Source organism: Apteryx mantelli, chromosome 14 (assembly GCF_036417845.1).
Source record: "Apteryx mantelli isolate bAptMan1 chromosome 14, bAptMan1.hap1, whole genome shotgun sequence".
Classification (NCBI taxonomy): domain Eukaryota; kingdom Metazoa; phylum Chordata; class Aves; order Apterygiformes; family Apterygidae; genus Apteryx; species Apteryx mantelli.
Window position 1 is genome coordinate 18,347,618 of NC_089991.1, and position 22,305 is coordinate 18,369,922.

At 39.7% G+C, this 22,305-nt stretch overlaps 1 protein-coding gene across 4 annotated transcripts in view; it reads right to left on the reverse strand.

Annotated features, from left to right (window-relative positions):
* Window positions 1-22,305, reverse strand: part of SLIT3 (slit guidance ligand 3) — a 517,687-nt gene that overhangs the window by 142,195 nt on the left and 353,187 nt on the right. For 2 of the 4 annotated variants that reach the window (XM_067304842.1, XM_067304840.1), the window contains 3 exons: window positions 21,241-21,312; window positions 15,852-15,923; window positions 5,475-5,546 (listed from right to left, as the gene is read on the reverse strand). In XM_067304842.1, the coding sequence (XP_067160943.1) occupies window positions 5,475-5,546; window positions 15,852-15,923; window positions 21,241-21,312 (216 nt within the window). The remainder of the gene's footprint in view (window positions 1-5,474; window positions 5,547-15,851; window positions 15,924-21,240; window positions 21,313-22,305) is intronic. The other 2 variants (XM_067304841.1, XM_067304843.1) reach the window with 2 other exon arrangements.

Sequence of the window (22,305 nt, forward strand, 5' to 3'; positions counted from 1 at the left end):
AGGTCAGACTAGGTTGCTCAGGGCCTTATTGAGTCTAGCCTTGAAGCCTTCAAGGACAGAGATGGCACAATCTCTCTGGGCAACCTGTTCCACCGCTTGACTGTTGTCATTGTGAAAATGTTTCTGCTTACATCCAGTTGGAACATCTCATTTTATGCCCATTGTCTCTTGTCCATGATGAAAATGAAAAATTCTACAGAACACAATTTTATATATCACTTAAAGATCACTATGGGGAGAGACTACTGTACTGTAAAGGGCTTGGAGATGGAAAAGTGACATTTCTGTATTCTGGTATTTATATGGTATTTTGTATCACTGTTTAATGCTAATATGTACATAATAGCATTATGTATATAATACAATAATATTAGAATTGATGTACATTCTTTAAAGTCATTTTGTATGTCTTCCTTTTTAAAAATATTTTGCATGGCCTTGTGCTTCACTGGATTTGCTTTGAGCTTTTAACAAGCTCTAAAAGTATTCAATGAATATTTGGCAGATACTATTTTAAGCTCTTAAGTACTGGAATTTGGTTTAGAATTACAAATTAGCACAAGCACTTCAGACTCGACAAATTTGCCATGGAATTATTTTCCAAGCAACCTCCCTGGAAGAGATATGGAAGACCAAATATCTCACTATGAACCAAAGTAGAGATAGCATAAAAAGCAGATAAAAAGGAGAATTACTCAAACCAAAATTTGACAGGTTGAGTTTTGGGAAGACTGACAATAGCACTGGTTAGTTAAGGCACACACACACAATTTGCCACTTCACACAATTCTATTTTAAATAAAGGTCAGTCAAAGTAGAAAAGATTAGATCTAGTTCCAATTCTAACCAAGGTTAGATAATTGCATCTGGAAGTTCAATTCTTCATCACTTTTGAAGTTATCTGTCAGTATGTCAGTGTCTGGGCACTATTATGATTATTGGTCTTTTTCCCACTACAATGCACACTGCGTTTTCCCTAATGATCAAAGGCTTTTATACACATAAGGAAAAGGAGAAAGCTGTAAGCTTTTGGCTTAATTTTATGAGGGAGAGGAATACCACATACTTCTGCTTTCAAATTATATGTACCCCAGGAGTATACCTACTTCCAGCAGCATCAAAACAGAGTCCACTATATGAATTCTTTCTTGCCCTCAAAGCTTGCCCAGATAACCATGGTGATCTCAACCATAAGATATAAGATCAACAAGCCCAAGCACTTCTGTGATTAGTAACTATGCAAAATAAATTTCCTCAAGGAAAAGGATTTATTGAAAACTGATACTCGTCAGACATTTGAAAAATGAGGTTATATCCCCCTACATTATTTTGCTATATAATCTCTTTAAACATTAGAGATTTTATGATATCTTTGGGTTCCAGGAAACAGAGCATTACGAAGCATACAATGTTTAACTGTAATAAAAAGGCTCTAAGAATGTTTGTTTTAATATGGTTGCACAGAGGAAAGTGCATTGCTTAGATATGGAAAATACTCGTGAACAAACGTGGTGTCCATTATCTGCAGTTCACTGGCTTGAGCCCCTTGAACCTCTGTTTCACTGCAGGCTGGCTCTGCACATCGGCTCCCTGGGGAGCAAGCCACCAACCATCAGGTTTATTCGGCCACAAGGTGGCCGAAAAAGAGCTGAGCCAAGATAAAATCTGCCCCCTGCACAGTGCTGGCACAGAGCGTGGCACGCTCGGGGGGCCTGGAAGAGCTTGCCCACCCTCCAGGAGACCCGAAAGACAGGTGAATAAGACATTTGCATTTGTTCCAGCTTCAAGACAGACTAAGATTAGTTTAAGGCCTCCTGGACAGGCATTCAAACCGACTGCTGCTAATGTTTACAGGAAAACGTCCACCATCAACCGAAAGACTTTCCATTCTTCTAATATTCAGATGCAAGTTAGACAAACCAGGAAAATTAAGCAACCGCAATTCCACAGCTTGGAGGGATTGTTGCGGCAATGAAGTGAAAAGTCACACTTTTCTGCAAAAAAAAAAATCAGACTTATCCCTTTCTGGAAAACAGAATAGCTCCCTAAAACCCGCATCAAGTAAAATTCTCAGAAGACACTTGATCCAGCCTGCTGAAAAGAAGAACGTGTGACTGCCGACTGCCACATGCTTGGGAGATGGCAAGGTACCGCAGCTTCCTGGCATCCTCTTTCCCTAAAACTTCAGACCGGACAAGGAAGATGATATGGTCCAAGAAAAGCTTCTGTTCACAAGGACAGATGTGCATGTGGACTTGGGCAATAACCTTTGCTGCTGTGCTGGTTACAATTGCAGATTTAGGAAGAAGTAAGATCTGTGAAACCAGCAAATTAACAGAAATCCAATCATGTGGTTATTTGCGGGGAACTACATATATTCAATCATGTGGTTATTTGCGGGGGACTACATATATTATGTGGGGAACGTTAGCTATTTAAGAGAGCTAATTATAATGAAGACTTCAGAAACTACATTTTAAATTCACCCCAATTGGGTTAAAATAATAAAAAGAAAAGGTTACTGTCCATGTCTGGTTGCTTTCCTGCCTAATACATTTTTGACGTCCCCACCTCGGTGTTATCTGACAGCAATATGGGATTCTGATGCTGGCCAGGTGCTCTAAAACTTGTTCTGCTTCTTCATCTCCCAAACGCCAAAGACAAACGGGCCAGTTTAAGATGCTGTCGTGCCTGAGCTGAATATTACTTTATTTTACCCAGTTTTAGTGTTTCTGATGTTAGTAGTACTGTCTGCAGATGTAAAGCGCTTACACAGAACAAATCTGCCTGAGTAAAAGTGGAATAATCCGGGCCTATATTACGACAGGATATTTAAACAGAAGGATGACTTCTGAGAAACTGTGGTGAGACTTATCTAAAGCAGTAAATAACAATATTATCTGCTCTGCAGTTTCCTAGTAATGTTTTTCTTTCTAAATAAAATCTTAACAATTTTATAAAGGACCCATGACCGCTCCTTTTTTTTTTTTTTAATTACGGTACTGCTTTACCATAATACCAATATATTTTCAAAAATGCTTCAGTTCAAGCTTAGGAAATTACACTGGCTACCAGGATACTTTAATCAGAGCCTTCTTATCAGTGTGTCTCCAGACTAATAAGAAGAAATCCAATCTAGAGCCCACTGAACACTAAATTAGATGTAATCACAGGGCACTTTTCCAACTGTTCAGCAGCAGGTCTAAAACCAATGAATGCCATTTGTTTTTTAGGTATCCATTAAAATACTACAAGCAATCCCATAATAGCTGCTTCAGAGCCATGAACTGAAAAGTGTGCAGACATTTGTTTGCATTTAAAGCATGATCACTCAACATTATCCTTGCCAACAGCCACTTTGCATTCCAAATACTTTCAAAAAGTCATTGACGCCTCCGGAGGAACCGTGCCCCGGGAACTCCATAACGTGGCCACCTTTTAAGCCTTGCCTACTTATATCTGCCCAGCTTGAGATTGTCTAAATGGTTTAAGTACAATACTAATTGCTCTCTGCCATATAGATTTTTCCCCTTTAACAAAAGGTGTCACTTTAGCTAATTCACACTGAAAAATCACTGCATCTGGGCTTAAATATGTAATTCATGGAAAACCTGCACTACATACACAGAAGGTCTACAGTATAAAGGGGTGGAAACCTTTCTAATGCCTTATTCAAAACCTCTAGACACATTTTTATAGGACACTGCATTAGCTATGTGGTAAGTGATCATTATTTTTTCTGCTGGGAAAGATCCCACCTGTAGTGTCCTGGGTTAGCTAGAGCGACTGTGTATTACTTCAAACATGTAACTGTAAAATTCTTCAGGAAAAAAAAAAACCTCAGATTTTTTTCATATAGTTTCTTTCTCAGAAGTCAAAGTCATGCACTGAGCTTTTGCTCTCTGTTTGCTTGCAGCTTCTTCACTGAACCGAACACAACACGAGAGATTGCCAGTGACTAACGTACCACCTGTGCTAACACGTACCAAGTCGCAGCTTCTAAAAGCTTTCATGCTGGTTATTCTCATGCATGGTAAACCAACTCCCCCCTAAATGTACTGCCTTCTCCTAGTGCACAGGCTGGGCTATGAAGCCACTTGAGTAGTAGCAAACTTGTTGGGTATAGGACAGGAGAGAGGAAAGGAGCTGCCAGAAAAAGTGTGTACAAAAGGCCAAGGCTGTCTGCAGGGGGGGATGAACAGCTTGCCACCGTCTCAGCTCAAGGCTTGTCATAGCCAAACCATATGTGCTCTTGCTTGTCTTTCTCTAGAGAAGGGCAGCCCATGTTTGCAATTAAGATCTTATGGCTAAACTGCACATCTGAATAGTTCTCTGGCTTAACATGTAGAGCAACTTCAACTATTTCATAATAATTTTAGTTCTTTGGCTCTGATCCTGGACTTATAACCTAAATCTACGTTTAATTTGTATAGTGTATAAGGCTAGCAAGCTGCAGCAAAGACAGCAACCACAGAGTGACACACACTGAATAGTAATCATGAATTTCTGGATTTTCAATTCTGGTTGTGTCAAGACAGTCAGAAAGACTTAAAATAATATGTCTAAAAACTACATTTTCATTATATATTTTATATCATTTATTGCTTTGGGGTTTTGTGTGTGTGTGTACACAATATAAGCCAATACAGATTAATTTCATATATTGCCCTCTCTTTCCAAGTGCATCATCTGTGATGATAAACAGAACATTAGGAATACAGATTAAACTCACTTCACTTCTGCTCCCTCTACTGACTGGCTGAAATAGTAGCTGATTTCCTTCTCATAAAAGGGGTTACTGCTCCCCAGTTTGATTATGGAGACAAAGAGTGAATGAGATTTGGAATTTCATATTGGGCTTAGGACACTTTTTATGCTACATTAATAAATACTGAAGAGTATCTGAGCATATAGATTATTCCAGATCTCAGCTGTGTGTTAGGTCACACATGGCTTAAAATACTTGAATACACAAATATATTCTGAAATCATTTCTATTCCAACTAAGCCACATTTGGCACAATAAAAATATGGAACTAAGCATGGCTGCTAACAGTAAGATCTTTAATATTGCCATTTTGCTTCCATGTGCAGGTACTTGCAACACAGTAGCCCTGAAGGACCTAGATATCCAACCACACATGCTAAATCTGTAAAAACAACCAAATGGCATCCCCACCCTTACATCAGCCAAATGGGACCAAATTTCCTTTCTTGGACTTCACTGAGTCTCCCATTTCCTCCTTAAACTTCACTCCTCTGTGTCTATTATCTGTTACAAGCACTGGGCTATAAAACCATTGGCACCTTCTTTTTTTCAGCCCTTGCCTCCCTGTTGCCTGACATAAAAAACAACAGATTAGCTTGTCCCGCAGAGTTTTCAGTGGAAGGATGATTATATTAAAACCAGAAGCTGAAAAATCTGTAAATCTAGCTAGTCTGCAAAATAAAGAAGAGGAAGGGATCATACTCACAGCAGCTGCAGAGACACAAGATCATCAAAAAGGCCCTGGGGAATCTCTGTGATCTTGTTTCCATAGAGCACTCTGAAAGATAGGGGAAGACAAAATAAATCTTGAGTAACAGACCAGTTTAGTGTCCTCCCACCTCTCTGCATTATCATCTTTATTGATCTTGTGCACCATGCCCAGGATCTGTGGGCATTTCATTTAACTACTGATCTCATTTTCCTTTCAGAGAGCACATGGTATTAAATGAGTCGTTATGATTCAGGCTTCGTCTGGTGTTGGAAAGCATTTTTAATGTAGAAACTGGACACCATCCAAAAGCTGTATCTAAAATATTTTTCATTCTGTCGAGGATTTTTTCTCCCCCTCTTTAGAAATGTTTTAACCATTAAAAGGCACATTGCCTGATGCAAGAACCTAGAATTCTGCCCAGTGATACTGAATTTAACAGCTAGGGAGCACAAGCTCGTTGTAGATAAAATATCATATAACTGAACCTCTTAGGACATAATAATTGGCATGAAATGTGACACAGGTATCACTGGATAAAGTATTACGGCTTCACCAGCTGCTATTACAGCTTGAACTAGCTAATATAAACCTTGGACTGGAAATAGCCGTATATTTCAGAAACTCAAAAATAATTTAGGTATATTTTAGTTATAAAAATAACTAAAGATTTAATAACATAGATAAGAGTCACTTTATAAGCTTCCATTTATTCAAGCACAAATATGTACAGATACCCATGAGTCACTTTTAATATTTAAGGAAATGCATATGTAGTATCATCAGAAACAGAACTAAAAGGAAAAACAGATAAAACTACTGTTATAGTAAGATGTGTTACCTAGGGATGGGAATCATACGTGAGCGGAATACCACAATTCCAGGCACGGCTGAAGCCTTTGCTCATGCCATTTCTGTCAGTTGTTAAAACCTGCCAAAAGCAGCAAGCCACCTTGGAGCTCGCGTTCGTCCTGGTAAAAGGGAAGGAGATTTGGCTCCTCTGAAAATTCTGCTCTAAGCATTTTAGTGGACTTCGAATTGGGGAAAACACTATTTATGTGATTTCTGTGTAGTGCATGGTGAACGCTTACAGACCAATTCATGCCAAAGCTGTGCTGCTCGTGTTAATGAACTAGTTCATTCCCCAACTTTCTAATGTGGAATAACGTGCTAGCAATGAATAAAAAGGCCATGTGAGGTTTGGATGCTGGCTGAAATCCTAACGTACCCTCTCTTTCAACATTTCAAATACTCTGTCGAATTGAACATATTGAAAACCAAACACTTAGCCTAACGGACCATTTACAATATCCTCTGGCCTCCCTGGAGTATGGCCACTTTGGTTTACTCTTCCACAGTCGTAGGAGGTACACCAGCTCTGCGCCAGAGTTCCCAGATCAGCTTGTTCTGGAGCCTAAATAAAATGATTCTAAATAAAATAACACCACTAAGATATGAACATCTAAACTTGAAACTTCATTTTTTGTGTTTTTTGTAGTACAGCAGAAACTGAACTGCTACTCAATAAATTAATGATCATTTAGCATTACATTCTCTTTAGAGAAATGTAACATAATCTCTATTTTAGTATCTCTTGCTGAGTTAGGAGGCTGGCTTTTAATGTGTTGTTATGATTAGTGTTTTTTGTGAGTAATGAATGCCAGTACCAGTAAATTTTCCTAAAGTTTCCTAATATCAGCTGCAGAAGATACACACCAGTATCTACTTTACTCAGAGCCATTACGCCAAGTGAATGTCATTCAATATACACAAATTTTTTTACTTTATCCAAACCTAGACAGAAACGATGGCTGGACTTTGAAAGGTCTAGAGGTTGCATTTAGATAACAGGTTCAAACCAGAGATAATTCTCAAGTCCCTGGGATTTCACTGGGCATTCAAATGGCCAACTCGCAGACTTCTTTCAGCACACAAAGCAACTGATGTGTAAGCCTGTATCAGGAAGCAAGAGCAAAGCATTTGCAAATAAAATATTCATAGAATGGTAAAATAATGCCTACAGGGTCCAGCATATTTCCTTTTCAGTTTCCAAATTTTCTGAACAGCATTTCTTTAGCAAGTGCATCACCTGCCTAAGAAGTCCACATGATAAGCTTTGTGAGGACAGACTAACATCTGCCTTGGTTTTGTGAAGTACCAGGATAATCAATGTTGATCAGTACTAGAGTATTTAAGAAAGATTTCAGAAGCTAAGCCTTATAAATGCTTGAGGAAAGGATTAAAAAATTTCCCCACTCCAGATGAGGAGTTATTCTGCCTCTACAGCGGTAATCACTCATCTAAAAGGAAATCTTAGCAAAACCTCAACCTTCACACCTAGTACAGTTGTTAGCTATGGTACTACCAAATGCAAATATCAAACTATGACTGTGGTTAGAGTAATTTATCATTTACTTATTTAAGAGTAGGAAGGCCATAATGCAGTGTTCCACTGAATTTGAAACCATGGATGTTTTTATACACCCTATCATTTTAAACAAAAAAACCCTCTAAAATAGCTTCTAACATAAAACAAAGCTTCAATTTTTAGAAGCCATGAAAAGAAAATAAGCATTTCCAAACCTAATTGGGCTTATGTGCATGCGGCACATTAACATTCAAACAAATTAACAGCTAAACAAAAGTCAGTATGAGAGCTCAGGCACTTGTCTCTAATTCATATTCATGTTCAGCACCAGACAGAGCCAAATTAGCTAACGCCGCTGTCTGCCTGCCATGCCAGCGCTGAAGTCAGACGGCCCTACAGAACGAAGCAAGGAGGTGGTGGGAGACACATATGGCATTGCCTCTTATTCCTTCAGTTCCTTATTTCCATTTACTTTAACAAAAAGCATGGCAACTTTTACTCTTCTTCCAGCTATTAGTATGTCTATTTAAGACAGGAAAATGTACCCATACCCACAGATCTGAAGAGTGGTCAGGTTCTTGATCTAAGATGCTTTTGTTCTGAATTTACCCACTGCAGCACTCCTAATAGCGCTGCGCGAGGAGTTAGCCTGCAGCAAAGCAAAGCCCAGGCAGGGCAGCCGCCCTCGGCTGTCGCAGGCACCTCGCTCCGCGCCCCGTCGCTCTGTCCCCCCCGCGGGCACGCACTGCAAGGCTTCTGCAAGAGCGGCGTTGGAAAACAGACACGCAAAAAGCCCACGTGAAAAAATAACCTCATAAGGCATTAAAACAGGTAACTCAGCCAACCAGTCCAAGAACTTTGCTTAACTCTCCGATGTTTTTACCAACAGAGATAAGTTTTAGGAGATTTTTCTGTGATATTAACAATTGTAAAAATGCACATTCACTTGCTTCCCTCATGTTTGTTGATTATGTTTTGCAGGACATGCAGGTGTCCGAGCTACCGTGCAAGCTTGGCACAAGCACGGGACTCTCCTTCTATCCCCTAACACCTGAAATTCAGATCCCAAATGTTTTTCAATAAAAAATACACTAACAGGACAGTATGTCTGCTTTTTCTTACTGCTCCTTTCCCTCTCTCCTCACCACACATCATGGGAGACTCTTTTACAAAGATGGAAACCAGTCCGGATGGAGAAAACAGGCAGGAAGATGTGCAAATGCACCCGGCCTTCGAGACTTGCCAGTGCATAAATAATATCCCCGTCTTTCCCACAAAGCAGGTTTCTAACACCAGAATGACTAGTGTGAAGGATCATTTGCTCTATTTTTAAGTCAGGCAAACCTCTCAAACTTTTTGTAGGTGGCTTTCTAACACCAGCAAGTTATCGTTATGGGCATATGTGCAGCTGAGCCATCTGAGGGCTATAAGCTCAGCTGCACGGAGAGCCGCCAGCGCGCAGCCAAACGCTTTCCGCAGGGCGGCATAGCACGGCTGCAGTCCTCCGGCGCGCCGCCTGCAGCAGCGCTCGGGCTGCCACCGACCTCCCGAGCAAGGGAAGGACAACGCACAGAAAGCACGGAGCCGGCTGCCCGGCGAACGTGGCAGCGGATGCCTGGAAGCAGCACCTTATTCAGCTGAGAAGGAAGAGAGTTTGCTGAAAGACAGAAAATCCAGTTATATTCGGCTTTTTTAATAGAAAATACTCTAAAAATAAGACAATTTTTTTCCAACTCAACTAACTGCTTTCAAGTAAGAGAACTGGAAAAGGAATAACTTGCAAACCTTTCTTTTGCCCCGTTATACTAAACTGTGTACTTCTGTGCATAAGGTACGTTATGAAGCCTGAGCTGCTGCGTGGAAGCGGAGTGCCCAGGCCTGTGCAGTTTCCTTCCCCACGAAGGACACAAGCACCTCTTCCTCCCCATAACTGCCTGCTTGGAGAGAGCGTGTGGGAGTTTAGGGTCTTTGAGGGCTCCCCCCACAGCAAGCTTAGCTGCAGCTGGCCAAAAGGTTCACATTTACCCTGGGAACAGCGAGAGGAGAGGGGGATTTGGCAGGCAGCTGTGCCAGCAGATGCACATTGCTTCAGAAAGTTAAACTGCAACATCTCCTGCGTGTCAAACAAGCCAACAAACAAACAAACATGTCCTTCTGTACAGTGATCATGTCTCTGCGGTAAGAAATTAAATAAAGAAGTCAGAAGGAGGCATTATGCTAATTCAGCCTGATCCTGACCTCATTCTTTTATATTCCAAAATAAAATGTACCCATTCCAAGACACAATAAAATATGAAATTTGCAGTTAAACAATTAATTACAAGTCACAATTAAACTTCAAGTTATGCAGGTATACAAGATCAATTCACAAGTAGTTAAAAATAATGATTAATCAGCGGAAATAGTTACTAATAAAAATGTGACTGCACAGATTCATCTAAAAGCTTGGGAAATACTAGACAATGAAAGTGTTGGAAGCACTGCTGCACATGTAACAGCAATAAATTTACCATCTTCTATGAGAATGTATCTGAGCACGTAGCAATCTTCCAGCAGCAGGGTCTTGGCATACAAAAGTCTTACTGAACCTTTAGAGTCTCTAGACATTACCAACCTCTTGAACATTTTAAATTTAAGGAATTTGCAAAGACTGTACAAACACATGGCCTTTCATGTGCTCTGAAGTTTACCATACCTTCTTCTAAGTGTCCGAAACAACAATTGCTGTGTCCTCTTTATTTTACAGTTCTTCTGCATGCAAAGGTAGCTGCAGCGTAGCTGCTTGGTTAAGTGGGACCCCAGAATATAAAGATTTTTCCCTGGAAGTTGACTCTGAACTCTTTAGGGTATGAAAGCCTAACATTGAATCCCTCACTCTAGACCATATGTTTTCCAGCTAACCGTTCCTTTATTTTGGCTTGGCTGAAACATTCTTAGTGAAGTGTCAAATTCTGACTTTATGCAATGGCTTTTTCAGTCCTCAAAATGCTTTTAACTTGCCTTCGGACTGTGAAAACAATTCTTGTTAGGAAGAATTATATTTCCCAAGCTGCACACAACAGCACAGGCTCAATAAGAATTTAAGTTTTCAAAAGAGGAGGAATGGATTGGGGTAAAAACAGCAATAAATTTCTAATATCTGAAAGAAACTTAGACATGCGATTTTTTTTCCCTACACTATTTTATATTTCTTCCTAGCAAGTTAGGCTAAATAAATCACAGTAAAACTATCCAAAGCAATTTGTTACTTTAAAATAAGTTTGGCAGTTATTGCAGTAGACAGTGTTTTATTGCAGATTTCAAATCACCAGGAGTGACACCACATACATCATCAGCCAGGAGATGATGGGCTAAACGGCAATGCTGTGTCAAAGCCTAAGCTGCCTGCTGTCTCTGTGCCCAAGCTGATCTGAGCTTTTAAATCGTTCCCAAGCTTAATTCGGTATAGGAAGGAAAGTGAAGGAATTGTCCCTCTGCAGTGATTTGAAATTTATTCATTCACAGTTTGACATACTAAAGGCATCGACTATGTGGTCGTATCTCATAAAATGTCCCCAGTCTGGGTAAGACCTTCTGAACGTACACATGCGAGAAGCTTACTGACCCCAAGAAAAACTGTTATCTTTGATAGTGTTAACAATAATCAAACACTAATCTCACACAATCCCCTCACCGATATTCAAGACTGATCTTCACTTGATTAAACAAAAAATTAATTTACTTCAGAAAGTGCATACAGCCACTGTGAAACATGAAACTGTTCATAACTCAGCGCCTGCGCCCTGCGTTGCACGTTACCCACCGCTCCAACGCGAGGCGAAGTACAATCCTATTTCACTTGCAACACAGCATGCTACTGCTAAGAGAGCAGGGACCAAGCAGTTCTCAAACTTTTGCTTCAAGTTCACATAATAAATCCTTCTGCAATCAACCAATTCTGCCATACTTCTTGCCACAAATGTACTATTTGCTCTCATGTTTGTACAGAAAGGAATATTAGCCAGCAAGACCTCCAACACGAATGCTGTGGCTACGTTACCGCAACTCACTCACGTCTGCGCTGCCTACTGTTTTTTAGATTTAAATCTAAGTACTTGCTCCTCATCATGGATATTTCAGATGGTCCGAAGTACTGCAGTATTGCTACAGCTCAAAGCCTCAAAGTGAACAGCCTCATACCATCTCTCTGAGACAGGGAAATATGTCCCCATTTTATAGAGGGTGGCTTTGGTACAGAGGAGCCGTTATTTGTCCAACGGCTAAGCAGCCCTGCACCGTACTTCCTGCAGCCCCCGGCGGTGGCTCCATGGCAAGTTCTCCACGGCTCTGTCCTCTCACAGCCAGATCCCAGCAGAGGTTGGATCCTCTTATACGGTCAGTTTTGTTCAGAAACAGCTTTGAAGCTGGGTTTATACCAAAAATATACTACAGATTCAAGCCCCAGTGCCTAAATATTGAAAGGAAACTTCAGGCACTGTAACAGAATTAAATCTGCAGAACGTACAGAGCCAGGTTCATGAGCAACTACAGGCGCAACCATCACGTGGCAGGACGGAGGTGAGAAGGAAAAGCCAGAAAAAATCTGGGATGAAGAACAAATGTTCTTAAAGACGACAACCCCTGTTCCTCAACTGTTGTCACACCCAGGAAAAAAAAAACAAAAAAAACCCAGTGACTCAGAACTGCTAGTCAAATGATCTTCATGTATCTAGTTCTGTCGTCTAGATTTTTCTTTTAGGAAGAAAAAAGAAGTAGAAATTCCTTAATCCATGCAGTCTTTATACACATAGGCAACAAAACACCACTGAGAAACAGGCATGGAGAAAACTCTTTTCTTTCCTATATGTGTGGGGAACAGGAGATCCTGGGTCCCAGCAGGAACAAGCTTGCCTTTCTTTTGCTAAGTGCAGAGAAAACCCAAGGCAGAAATGGCTTATTCAAAGCATTAAGATTTTGTGACCTGTTTTGCTCCCTTAGGTAAGAGATTTCTTGAAAAAATATATAAATTTAAAATAAAAACTTATGACCTGTTAGCACATGGATCACTTAACACTTTTAAAAGATTTTCATTTTATACATTTTGTGGGATCTGCTGCTGTAATAAACATTCCTGTGCTTTGAAAACTATAATACACCATGTTTTCCTCCATCTCTATGTAGGTACTCTGACAAGCAGTTCTGCCTGGAAACACTAACCTAAGTTAACTTCAGAAGAAAGCAGAGCAGTAACCTACCATATATAGGCCTCCATTAGCTAGCTAGGCTAAAAATATTGGCTCTCTTCCAGATAAGCACTTTCACTCTCTTGGACCCATAGGGAGCACTGCAATTGAATGCAAGCAGGGGAGTAAAGGGAGAAGCAGAAAATGGGAATACCGCAGTAAAAAGAAAGCAAGGAATTTAAGCAGTGGTTCATTTTTAATGGGCACAAAGTTGCTTACTTTTATTTGTGCATTAATATTTCCCCCTCCTTTATCCTTGTTTTAACTCAGCTAGCTAAAACCCCAGCTGTTTGGTGCACAAATTAAACCTCCACGGTGTCTCATTAAAATGTATGCCACCAATCACATTGACTTACCCAGAAGCAGAATAAAAGTTACTCTCAGCCGGGTTGCGGCGCTGTACGCAAAGCAGTGCTCCTTCAGGGCGTGCAGCTCACCAGAGTTACTGGGCCTCAGGCACCAAAAAAAATGGGCCGCTTAAAAGAGAGAATGCTAGTAAGCAAACTGGCTTGCTTCATTTTTTCCTCCTTTTTCTTCCGCCTTTGGCAATTTCACTGGGAGCATGGGCACTTCAAAGGAGTCACCTTCCATTGCACTTAACTGTCTCCCTGCAGCTGGGTGGCAGAAGAGCTGGACCCATCACTTCTGAAAAGAGCTAAGACAGACCCGGGGGAGGTATCCTCACAGAAGGCCAGACTGTGCCGCACAGCTTTGCTCTGTAAAGGTATCTAAGGCTAGAAACCGAAACGAAGACAAAAGGGACCATCAGGGAGGAACCTGTCCAAGGTCTAGGTGAACACCAAGCCTTGAAGGATCAGGGAAGCAGCTCTTGCCTATCAGCCGGAGGGAAAAACCTCATAAGACCTACCTAAGAGGAAAACCTTTCAAAAGAAATTAAAAGCCCATGGTGAGCACAACGGACAGCCGAACATACAGGAGGAGGCTGACGTTTTCCAGGCTGGGGCTGATACTGTGCTAGAAACCAGTCTGCCAAAGGCAGGAGGAACAGACTGCACGTTGCAACAGCTTTGTCCAGCTGTGGCAGGAAGGAAACTGAGGCAGAGACTAACACCGAACAAAAAAAGGCTGTTAGAGGCAGTTCACTTTCTTTAGCCCTTCCTTTGCTGTATCTCACCTCTCTGCCCTCTCTCTTCCCCCTCATAACCTTCTAGCATTTCTTCAGCACTATTTTACCCAGTTGAATTTAATTATACTTAAACCTGTTTGGCCTCATTTACTCAGAGCACAGTTTTGGATGACTGAACAGAGAATACAGTCATTTTACTTGCTTCTGCACGCAAGTCAAAGCGCTATACAACTTCTGCCCAGTTTATATTCTCATTTCCTCTCCGTCCACTCCAATGGGTTCTGCCCCACTCCTGAGGCCACCCAGGGGGGTATCTGTATTAGTCGTAGCTAAACCGGAATAACTTTGAGTTGGGAAGCGAACCCCAGTGGAAGTGCCTTTTCTCTCCAGGTTGCTCCTAGCCAGGAGGTTTGCCATGACCAGAAAGCTGTAGCATTGCAGCATCAGCAGCAGTTTCATAATATGCCAAAACTGTAGTGTTCAGTAAATATTCTCTTATTGAATTGTTTCCAGACAGTGTTGAGGGATTTGACCATTTCCACAGTAGGCTGAATAACACTGATCTAGCTATTCAACAAAGGCTAGCAACACTTAATATATATTTCTGGCGTTCCACCAGCTGGATTCAGGGCACAACGAAAGGTCCGTCTTTCTGCATGTTGCCTCAGAAGTTTACTGCAGCATATAAGTTAAGCACTGAACAGCCTTCTAATATTAGTACTAGTCAACAAATTGCTAGTATTATCTAGTATTCACAGAATAAAATGATGACAGCTTTTAAAAATAAACTGCACTTATACAAAACAAACTGTCTTAAACAAGTATTAATATAGTAAATGTTTTAAAACTGTATTTAAAATTAATGCAGGTAAAAACCTTTCCAGTTGAGCTTAACCTCTTCTTCCAACCTGGAGGTCTTTCTAACAGTCTTGCTTCTAGTTCATTTGCCATATGCAGCTTCTGACCTTGTATTGCTCTCTTTTACCCATTACAAGCTTCCCTGTTTCAACAGTGCTGTGAGTGGCTACGTTGAAATATAGCAGCATTTAAATTCAGCTTGGTGCTACAAACAGTTTCTATGTTCTATAAGGAAAAAGTAATGGTTGTCAAGAGATCCTACTTTCCTCTTAGCTTACTTATATAGTAATATTTTAATCCACTTACCAGCTTAATAAAGTAGTAATTACAGCTAAGAAATATAAACCTTCTCATTAGAGTTCTTCCGTAAGTAGTTTGCAAAAAAAGAGAAAAAAGTGCAATCTCAATTCTGCACAGTATAGAAAAAAATTTTGGTATGGATGTATCTATCCCCAGCCCCACTCTGATTAATTCCATTGACCAATGTCTGAGCTATGACATGGTTTTTGCACACTATGATGAGTTGGGGGCATGGATTAGCCTGCAGGTGCACATGTACAACAGATACAGAGAATGAACCAATGCACAGGCTTTGAAGAAGTGAACAAGTAACCAACCTTAAGGGTGTTCATCTATAAAAGAACTTATTAGAGTCGTGTAAACAGTTCCTCCTTCTAGCCTTCATGACCAATTTTTTCATGTACAAAAGATTAGATGCTTCACGCAAGCTGGCAATTATACACAGAAACATAAGTTCTCCCAGACAGCATATTATCATTTTGCTTTTTCTTACATGCAAGCTCTCCCCAAATACCCATTCAGTTCTATATTCTACTTACAATGAAATGAGAGATTTCAAGCCTTTGAATGCATCAGGGGCAATGTCAGATATTTGATTCTTGCTGATGTCTCTGTAAAGAGAATTAGGAGAAATCAAAAGAATATTTGTAAATGGAAATTTGATGAAAATGGGTATTTATCTTGAAGTAATTATTTGTATTACTGTAGGTTCTGGAAGAAGATACTTTGTTATACAAAAGCAGAACTAAAAGATCATGCTATCTAGAAATTACAAACTACATAAGGACACAGAGAAATGGGCAAATTCCAGGAATAATCAAAAGGCATCAATTAGTACGACAGGCGGCAGCCTCAACACATCAGAAGGACGCTGTTGATAAGGTCTTTCATTTCATGGCCATTGAAACAAAGAAGAGTTTTATGAAGAGCTTTGAAGAACAACAGCGAGGTAGCCCACTGAATAAAAACCATCGATAAAACCATCATCAGAACTATTAATAATGAAGGTGGCCTTGTGACTGTAATGGGGGCCTCAAGCATGAGGGGCAGCCTATGACAAAGCACAAAGGTCATCTGAATATTTAAAGGCAGGCATGGAAGGCTAATGTTACAAAACAGTATCGGAGTTCATGTTTCAATAATAAATTAAATGATAAGGTGAGGAGAGGTTCTGAGGTAGCTGGAAAGCACTGGTAGGACATGCATTAAGGAAGATGGTGGGATTGAAAGAGAGGTGGCATGGCGCTGGCACCAGAGGAATGGCTTTTGAGGCAGCAGGACTGTGTTTGTCCAAGTTAGAGAAGAAACCTTGTGGTAAATGAGATGTAGTATGATCAAGGATTTTATCTTTCTAAACACCAGAAACATACAGTATAGTTAAATCAAACAAAACTCCCAACAAAACTCTACAAAACTCCTTAAGGATTAGTTTCTGCTTATATGAACCAATATTAATAATTCTTAGGATGATGTTTTGAGGCATAAATTCTGTTGGATAAAATTTTAATTGGGCCCTCTGTTTTCAAATCTAGCAACATAGAGTGGGGTTTTCTTTGGTTCTCTTATAAGGCTCATGAAACAACTGCTCTGGGACCCACTCATGTTTTCTATTAGTGTCCTCCCTACAAGGACATCATTCAATGAAGGTTTGTGGTTCTTCAGCTCAACTCACAGCAGCAGTGTTAGTGATAGTGAAAATACAAGTATTTATTTTTATATCTTTAGTGAAACCTGATTAGAATGTCTGTTAGTATTTGCTGCTTTTTGTCTAGTAATTCATATGCAAGCAGAAGTCTGACATGAAGATTTTGCTATCGATTTACTGAGGAACATTTTAAAACCTATTACAGTGTCATGAAATCATGAGTTTGCTGAAGAGGGACAAGCATTTGAAAAGGGGCATTTAGTTTTGGACACAAATATTTCAGCACTATTTTATGGATTTGCCACATTTCAACATTTGCATCCTTTCTCTCCCCACGTCAGGATGCTAATGAGTGTGTAACTAATGGTGCCTGAACTTGCATAAATGTCATGCTGGGTGATGACACTCACCCTCTCCATGCAGATGCACTACAATCAGCATTATAAAATAATTAGACACATTATTTCCTTTCCATTAGAGCCCAAGCTCCACTGCTGTTGGGTAAGGAGGCTCCATCTCCTTCTGACTTGACTGAGGCAAAAGGATTCAATTATGCCCTTGTACTTTTGTTCCCTTCCTATGGTCTGCTGCCCTCTGGTTAGATCATCCTATTCTGTGCTTGATTTGCATCAAGACAAATAGAGACGCGTTTCTCCAACCTGCATGACTCAGTGGACTTTGGTCACATCAGGCTCCCTTCCATGGGGTAGGGCCCTGCTAGAATCACTCAGTGGAATTGCAGCTCTTTAGCCAGAAACATAATAAACTTATCAGGATTCCACCCAGGCAGGAAAACCATGAGTCACCTCACGCTTCCATCTACCAGCAGCCCTGACAGCACGCTAGAGGCCTTACTCTTTCGAAAGGCTGTTTAACACACCTTGGAGGGCGGCTGTGCTCAGTTACCGGTTAGGGACATAAATTGTTTTTGACTTTGCAGCAGGGAAGAAAGGATACCCTGTGAGTCACTGGATGACATATGAGTATATGGCAAAGACATTGGCTGAAATATCTTTACTGTAAAAGGTTTTGAAACAAAACACATTTATTTTTAGATGCAGCCAAATGCAAAACTATTAATAACATTGTATGGATATTCTCTGTGTTGACTAGCATTATTAGAAACAGATTACTTGATTATCTCTAACATTTAAAAAGGACTATTCTCATTTGACAAGAGTACTCAATAAAAATTCATGTCATATATGGTCTAGCTCTTAGAGGCTGCTTAACAAAAGTAGCAGCACCACAGTGCTACTTGGAAGACTGAAATCTCAGTGTGTTTTCTGCTAAGAAAAAGTAAAAGTAAAATTAATTTGACAGTATCAAACACCATTACAAGCACCAGAGCTAGAGAGGTATAACCACATCTTTCAGAGTGGCTCTGTGTTCCCGGCTCTTAGCCTTGTGCTACAAGCCAGTCTTTTAAAAGCCTCAGAAAAACACAGATCAAATGTGAGGGAATGCCATAAACTTTGCAACCGCTAGGCTAGGAGTTACAGAACTACAGCACAAGCACAACTGTGTGATATGTAAATGAATTCAAAATGGCCTGTCTGGGCAGGGTTACTCCACGCTATGATGACAACAGCTTCTAAGCCTTGGCTGACCAACCATCTTTCCCTTGAAGCAGATGGGATGCATCTCAAACCTCTTTTAGAGCCGTTGGGTGATCTAGCAGAGCAAGAAGCTGTTGTTGTCACATTCCTCCAAAAACCTGGGGAACCACTGTCTCAGATTATACAATTCAATTGCATATTTGAATCCTAGAGGTATCAAATCTTCCTTCTGAGACAGATACATTTAGCTTGGTGTAATTCATTGTGCAAGATGACATAGGTAATGATGAAGTCCAGGACACACAAAAGATTTCAAATCCTTTGCCAAGAAACAATCACATAACTCTTGCAATCACGTAACTCTTGCACACTGGAAGCTGCTAAGAGCCATTCTAAATAACAAACTCCAGCTACACGCAAACATGACACTTGAATTAATATAAATACATCTTCTGCTATTATTTCAGCCAACTCAGATCAAGTCATATAAGGATTATCCTGAACTGGTGACACTAATCTCAGCTATCCAATCATTTAAAAAAAGGAAACCGCATCATCTTGCTGGAAAAACTCAGTAAACAATCAAAAAACTGATGATGCCGTAAGCAAACAGTCTATTATCCCTAACATTCTTGCATATGTATCCTCCAGAAGGAGCAGAATACAATAATATGATTCACAATGTTATGCTAATATTATCCCTTGAGTTCTATCAAAATAGTAACAACAACAACAAAAGTAATATAGTTCTTCATTTGTACCCTAGGTAGGGCATCAACTAATGAAATCAATAATCTTCATGCTATTGCACCACTGGTTGAACTCAAAGTGAATGAAATTAAGAAAAGTCAGAGGCTTCAATGTTATCAAACATGTCTTGCCATTACCTACCAGGGAAAGAATGTATAAATCTCAACAGGCAATTTCTTGACCAAGTATATTTTTGTGTTAGTAACATGGGATATCTCGCACTCTGAAAAGATGATGTCAATAATCTCTTCCAGTAATGGAACAAACACCCTCAGTTAAACTTTATGCAACAAGAGTAACAACTGATTCAGGGCCTCACTGTCCAGCCACAACAAAGCTTCAACAAGGAGACAGGTCAAAAATCAGGCAGGAAAACATCATACTTGTTATGGGACCTTCTGCGGCATAACTATCTATCCCGAGTTCCTCCACAAAACACTGCCACATTAATTAAGCTTTGATACAGGTCATCTGGCGTAATAACTTATTATTAAATGTGAGTTCAGATCTCCATGATTATGCCAATAGTATTCCAGAAACCTGTTAACGCAACTCACTAATGGAATTCTGCAGTAAACTTCTAATATTAATCATGTCACTTAAGTGCCACACTGGGTTGAGCAGCTAGTCGAGTTAAAGATCTTTTTTTGGTCCAGTGCCATAAAACTAGAGTTCACCAATCATGAAGACTGAAAGGACAGTAAAACATTGCCAAAATCTAAAATTAGTTATACCTCAGAAAGAACTGAAGTAGTGACTTTAATAATGAAGGAGTCAGAAGTTAGGTCACTGAAAAGGGATCCATCATTATTCACTGAAATTACTGTCTTGCTATCTAATACAGTACTTCTTTAAAAATACATACAGCTATATTGAAAGTGAGACAGAAGAATAGAGACTCTATGAGATTGATGATTTGACCTGTTAAATATTAAGATCCATATTTACAGCTCTTCAGCTCTAGGAACTGGATGACTTTGGACTGGCAAACACAGTAATTTTACTCCTAAAGTCAAGTTCAGCTCATTTCAGTTTTCAAAAGCATTAGCTATCTGATGATCCAGGGTTTTCTGTGAAATGAGCTGACAGTTTCTTAATTCCAGTATTGTTCACGTCAGAAAACAACTGTAAAGACACCTTTATTAGCAGTCTTAGCAATGAGCTACAAAGACTGAATTACTTCTCTCCTTTCTGCAACTTACTTGTCCAAAGGTGCACATCTACATTTGGATAGGATGGTGAAGCAGGAGTAACTCATTTTACCATTATCTGTATGACAGTACTACTGTCACAACATCTCTCATATATCGCTTAAAAATAAAAAAAAAGAAAGGAGGAAGACCAGAGGCTCTTCCTCTGGTCTGGTTCTTCTTAACCCAGGTTAACCTGGGTTATCTGCTTGGGAGCACAGGTGATTTTTTTTTAATTCAGAGAAGCAACGCAAGAATTAGTAGGAAAAGAATTGTCTAGGTATCTACTGGTTATTAAAACACGGAGGAAACGAGTTCCAGCAGCTTGCTTTGTTTTCTTGTAAACAATCAAATCACTTCAATGCCATGACACTGAACGCACCAGGAAAATCCAAACAACTCTGCAGGAACATGTCCTCCTGCTATAACTGGTGCCAACCAAACTGAAGTGGTGCAAAGAGAAACCAGAATGAATGAGAAGAAAAATTAGAACTTAAAATCTTTTCTGGGGAACTGGATTCAAAGTTTAGATGGAGTAACAACAACTAATTAGTTCACATTGTCTATAACAGAAAGTGAATTTGAGCATTATTAAGGATTTCACGCACTGCTAAACATCCTGGACCAAATTCCACTGTGGCTTACACTTTGAGGCGATTATTTGCGTAATCCCCACTGATTTCAACACAGAAATTGCCAATATGTTTGTAAAACAAAGATACTGAACTTGGAGTTAAAAGATTCAAGATTGCTCTTGCATGTCGGTCTTGTTATTAAAACTTACATTCTCTTAAGTTTCTTGTACTGGGTAAAAGCTCCAGGAGGAATGACTTTGATGAGGTTTTGTTCCAAACGTCTAAAAACAAACAAAGCAATATACATGTTAACTACACAATTGGAAGGCAGGAATAACATCAAACATTATAACAGTTTTTTAACAAATATAAAACTATTTTACAGAGTTTATATGTGAAAGCCACTAAACTGAGAAAATAATTTTTTTATAAATCAAATTCATCTCATTGACTACATCAATCTGTACGGAAAAAAGTCACAAACTATAGAATTTGTATCTTTAAAGCTCATGGAACGAATAAAAAAATTCTTAAGTATACTGTATTACTGCTTAGTCAAAGTTAAGGTAGAAAATATAGATGCTTTCCCTGAGTGGCTGTTGTGAACAGAAGGCAGCTATCTACACTGAAGGCCATGCTATGTCATGGCAGCTTAATAAGCAGATTAATAATACTGCCAGAGTGACTCAGGCGCAATAATCTGTGGGAACAGGCTGAAGTTGCCTCCCTACATACACAACCTGCATTAACAATGTTTTTGTGAAACAAAGTGGAATCCGCTGCAATAGGAGTTCAGATTTTTCATGTCCTTTAGGGGAAAACAATTACATCAAAATGGAGGGTCAAGGACTGTATCTTCCAATTTTAACCAACAAATAGCGAAGGTGTTTTAAAATATGATCCGGACTAAATCAAAATGGTTTTGTTTTCATTCCTGAGATCTGTTTTGAAAGAATTGTCCTTTATAAAGTAGCATAAGTGCATGAATCAGTAACATAAAATATAAATAGCTTTAAGATACAGAATACAGTAGCCATTAAAATCCATTTATATTCCTTATATTCCTTCACATAAGTATTTTCAAGTCTTTGTCAGCAAGTTCCTAAATCCCTGTTAAAAGGATCATCTTCTCCTCAAATGAACCGTAAATATTCATCGCTATTAGAGGTATAAAAGTGGCCTCCCATACAACAAATTCACATGACCACAGCAGCCAGCATCCCACAGTCACGCTTAGAATTGAAAGCAGAAATTGATTTTATCTAGCTCTTACT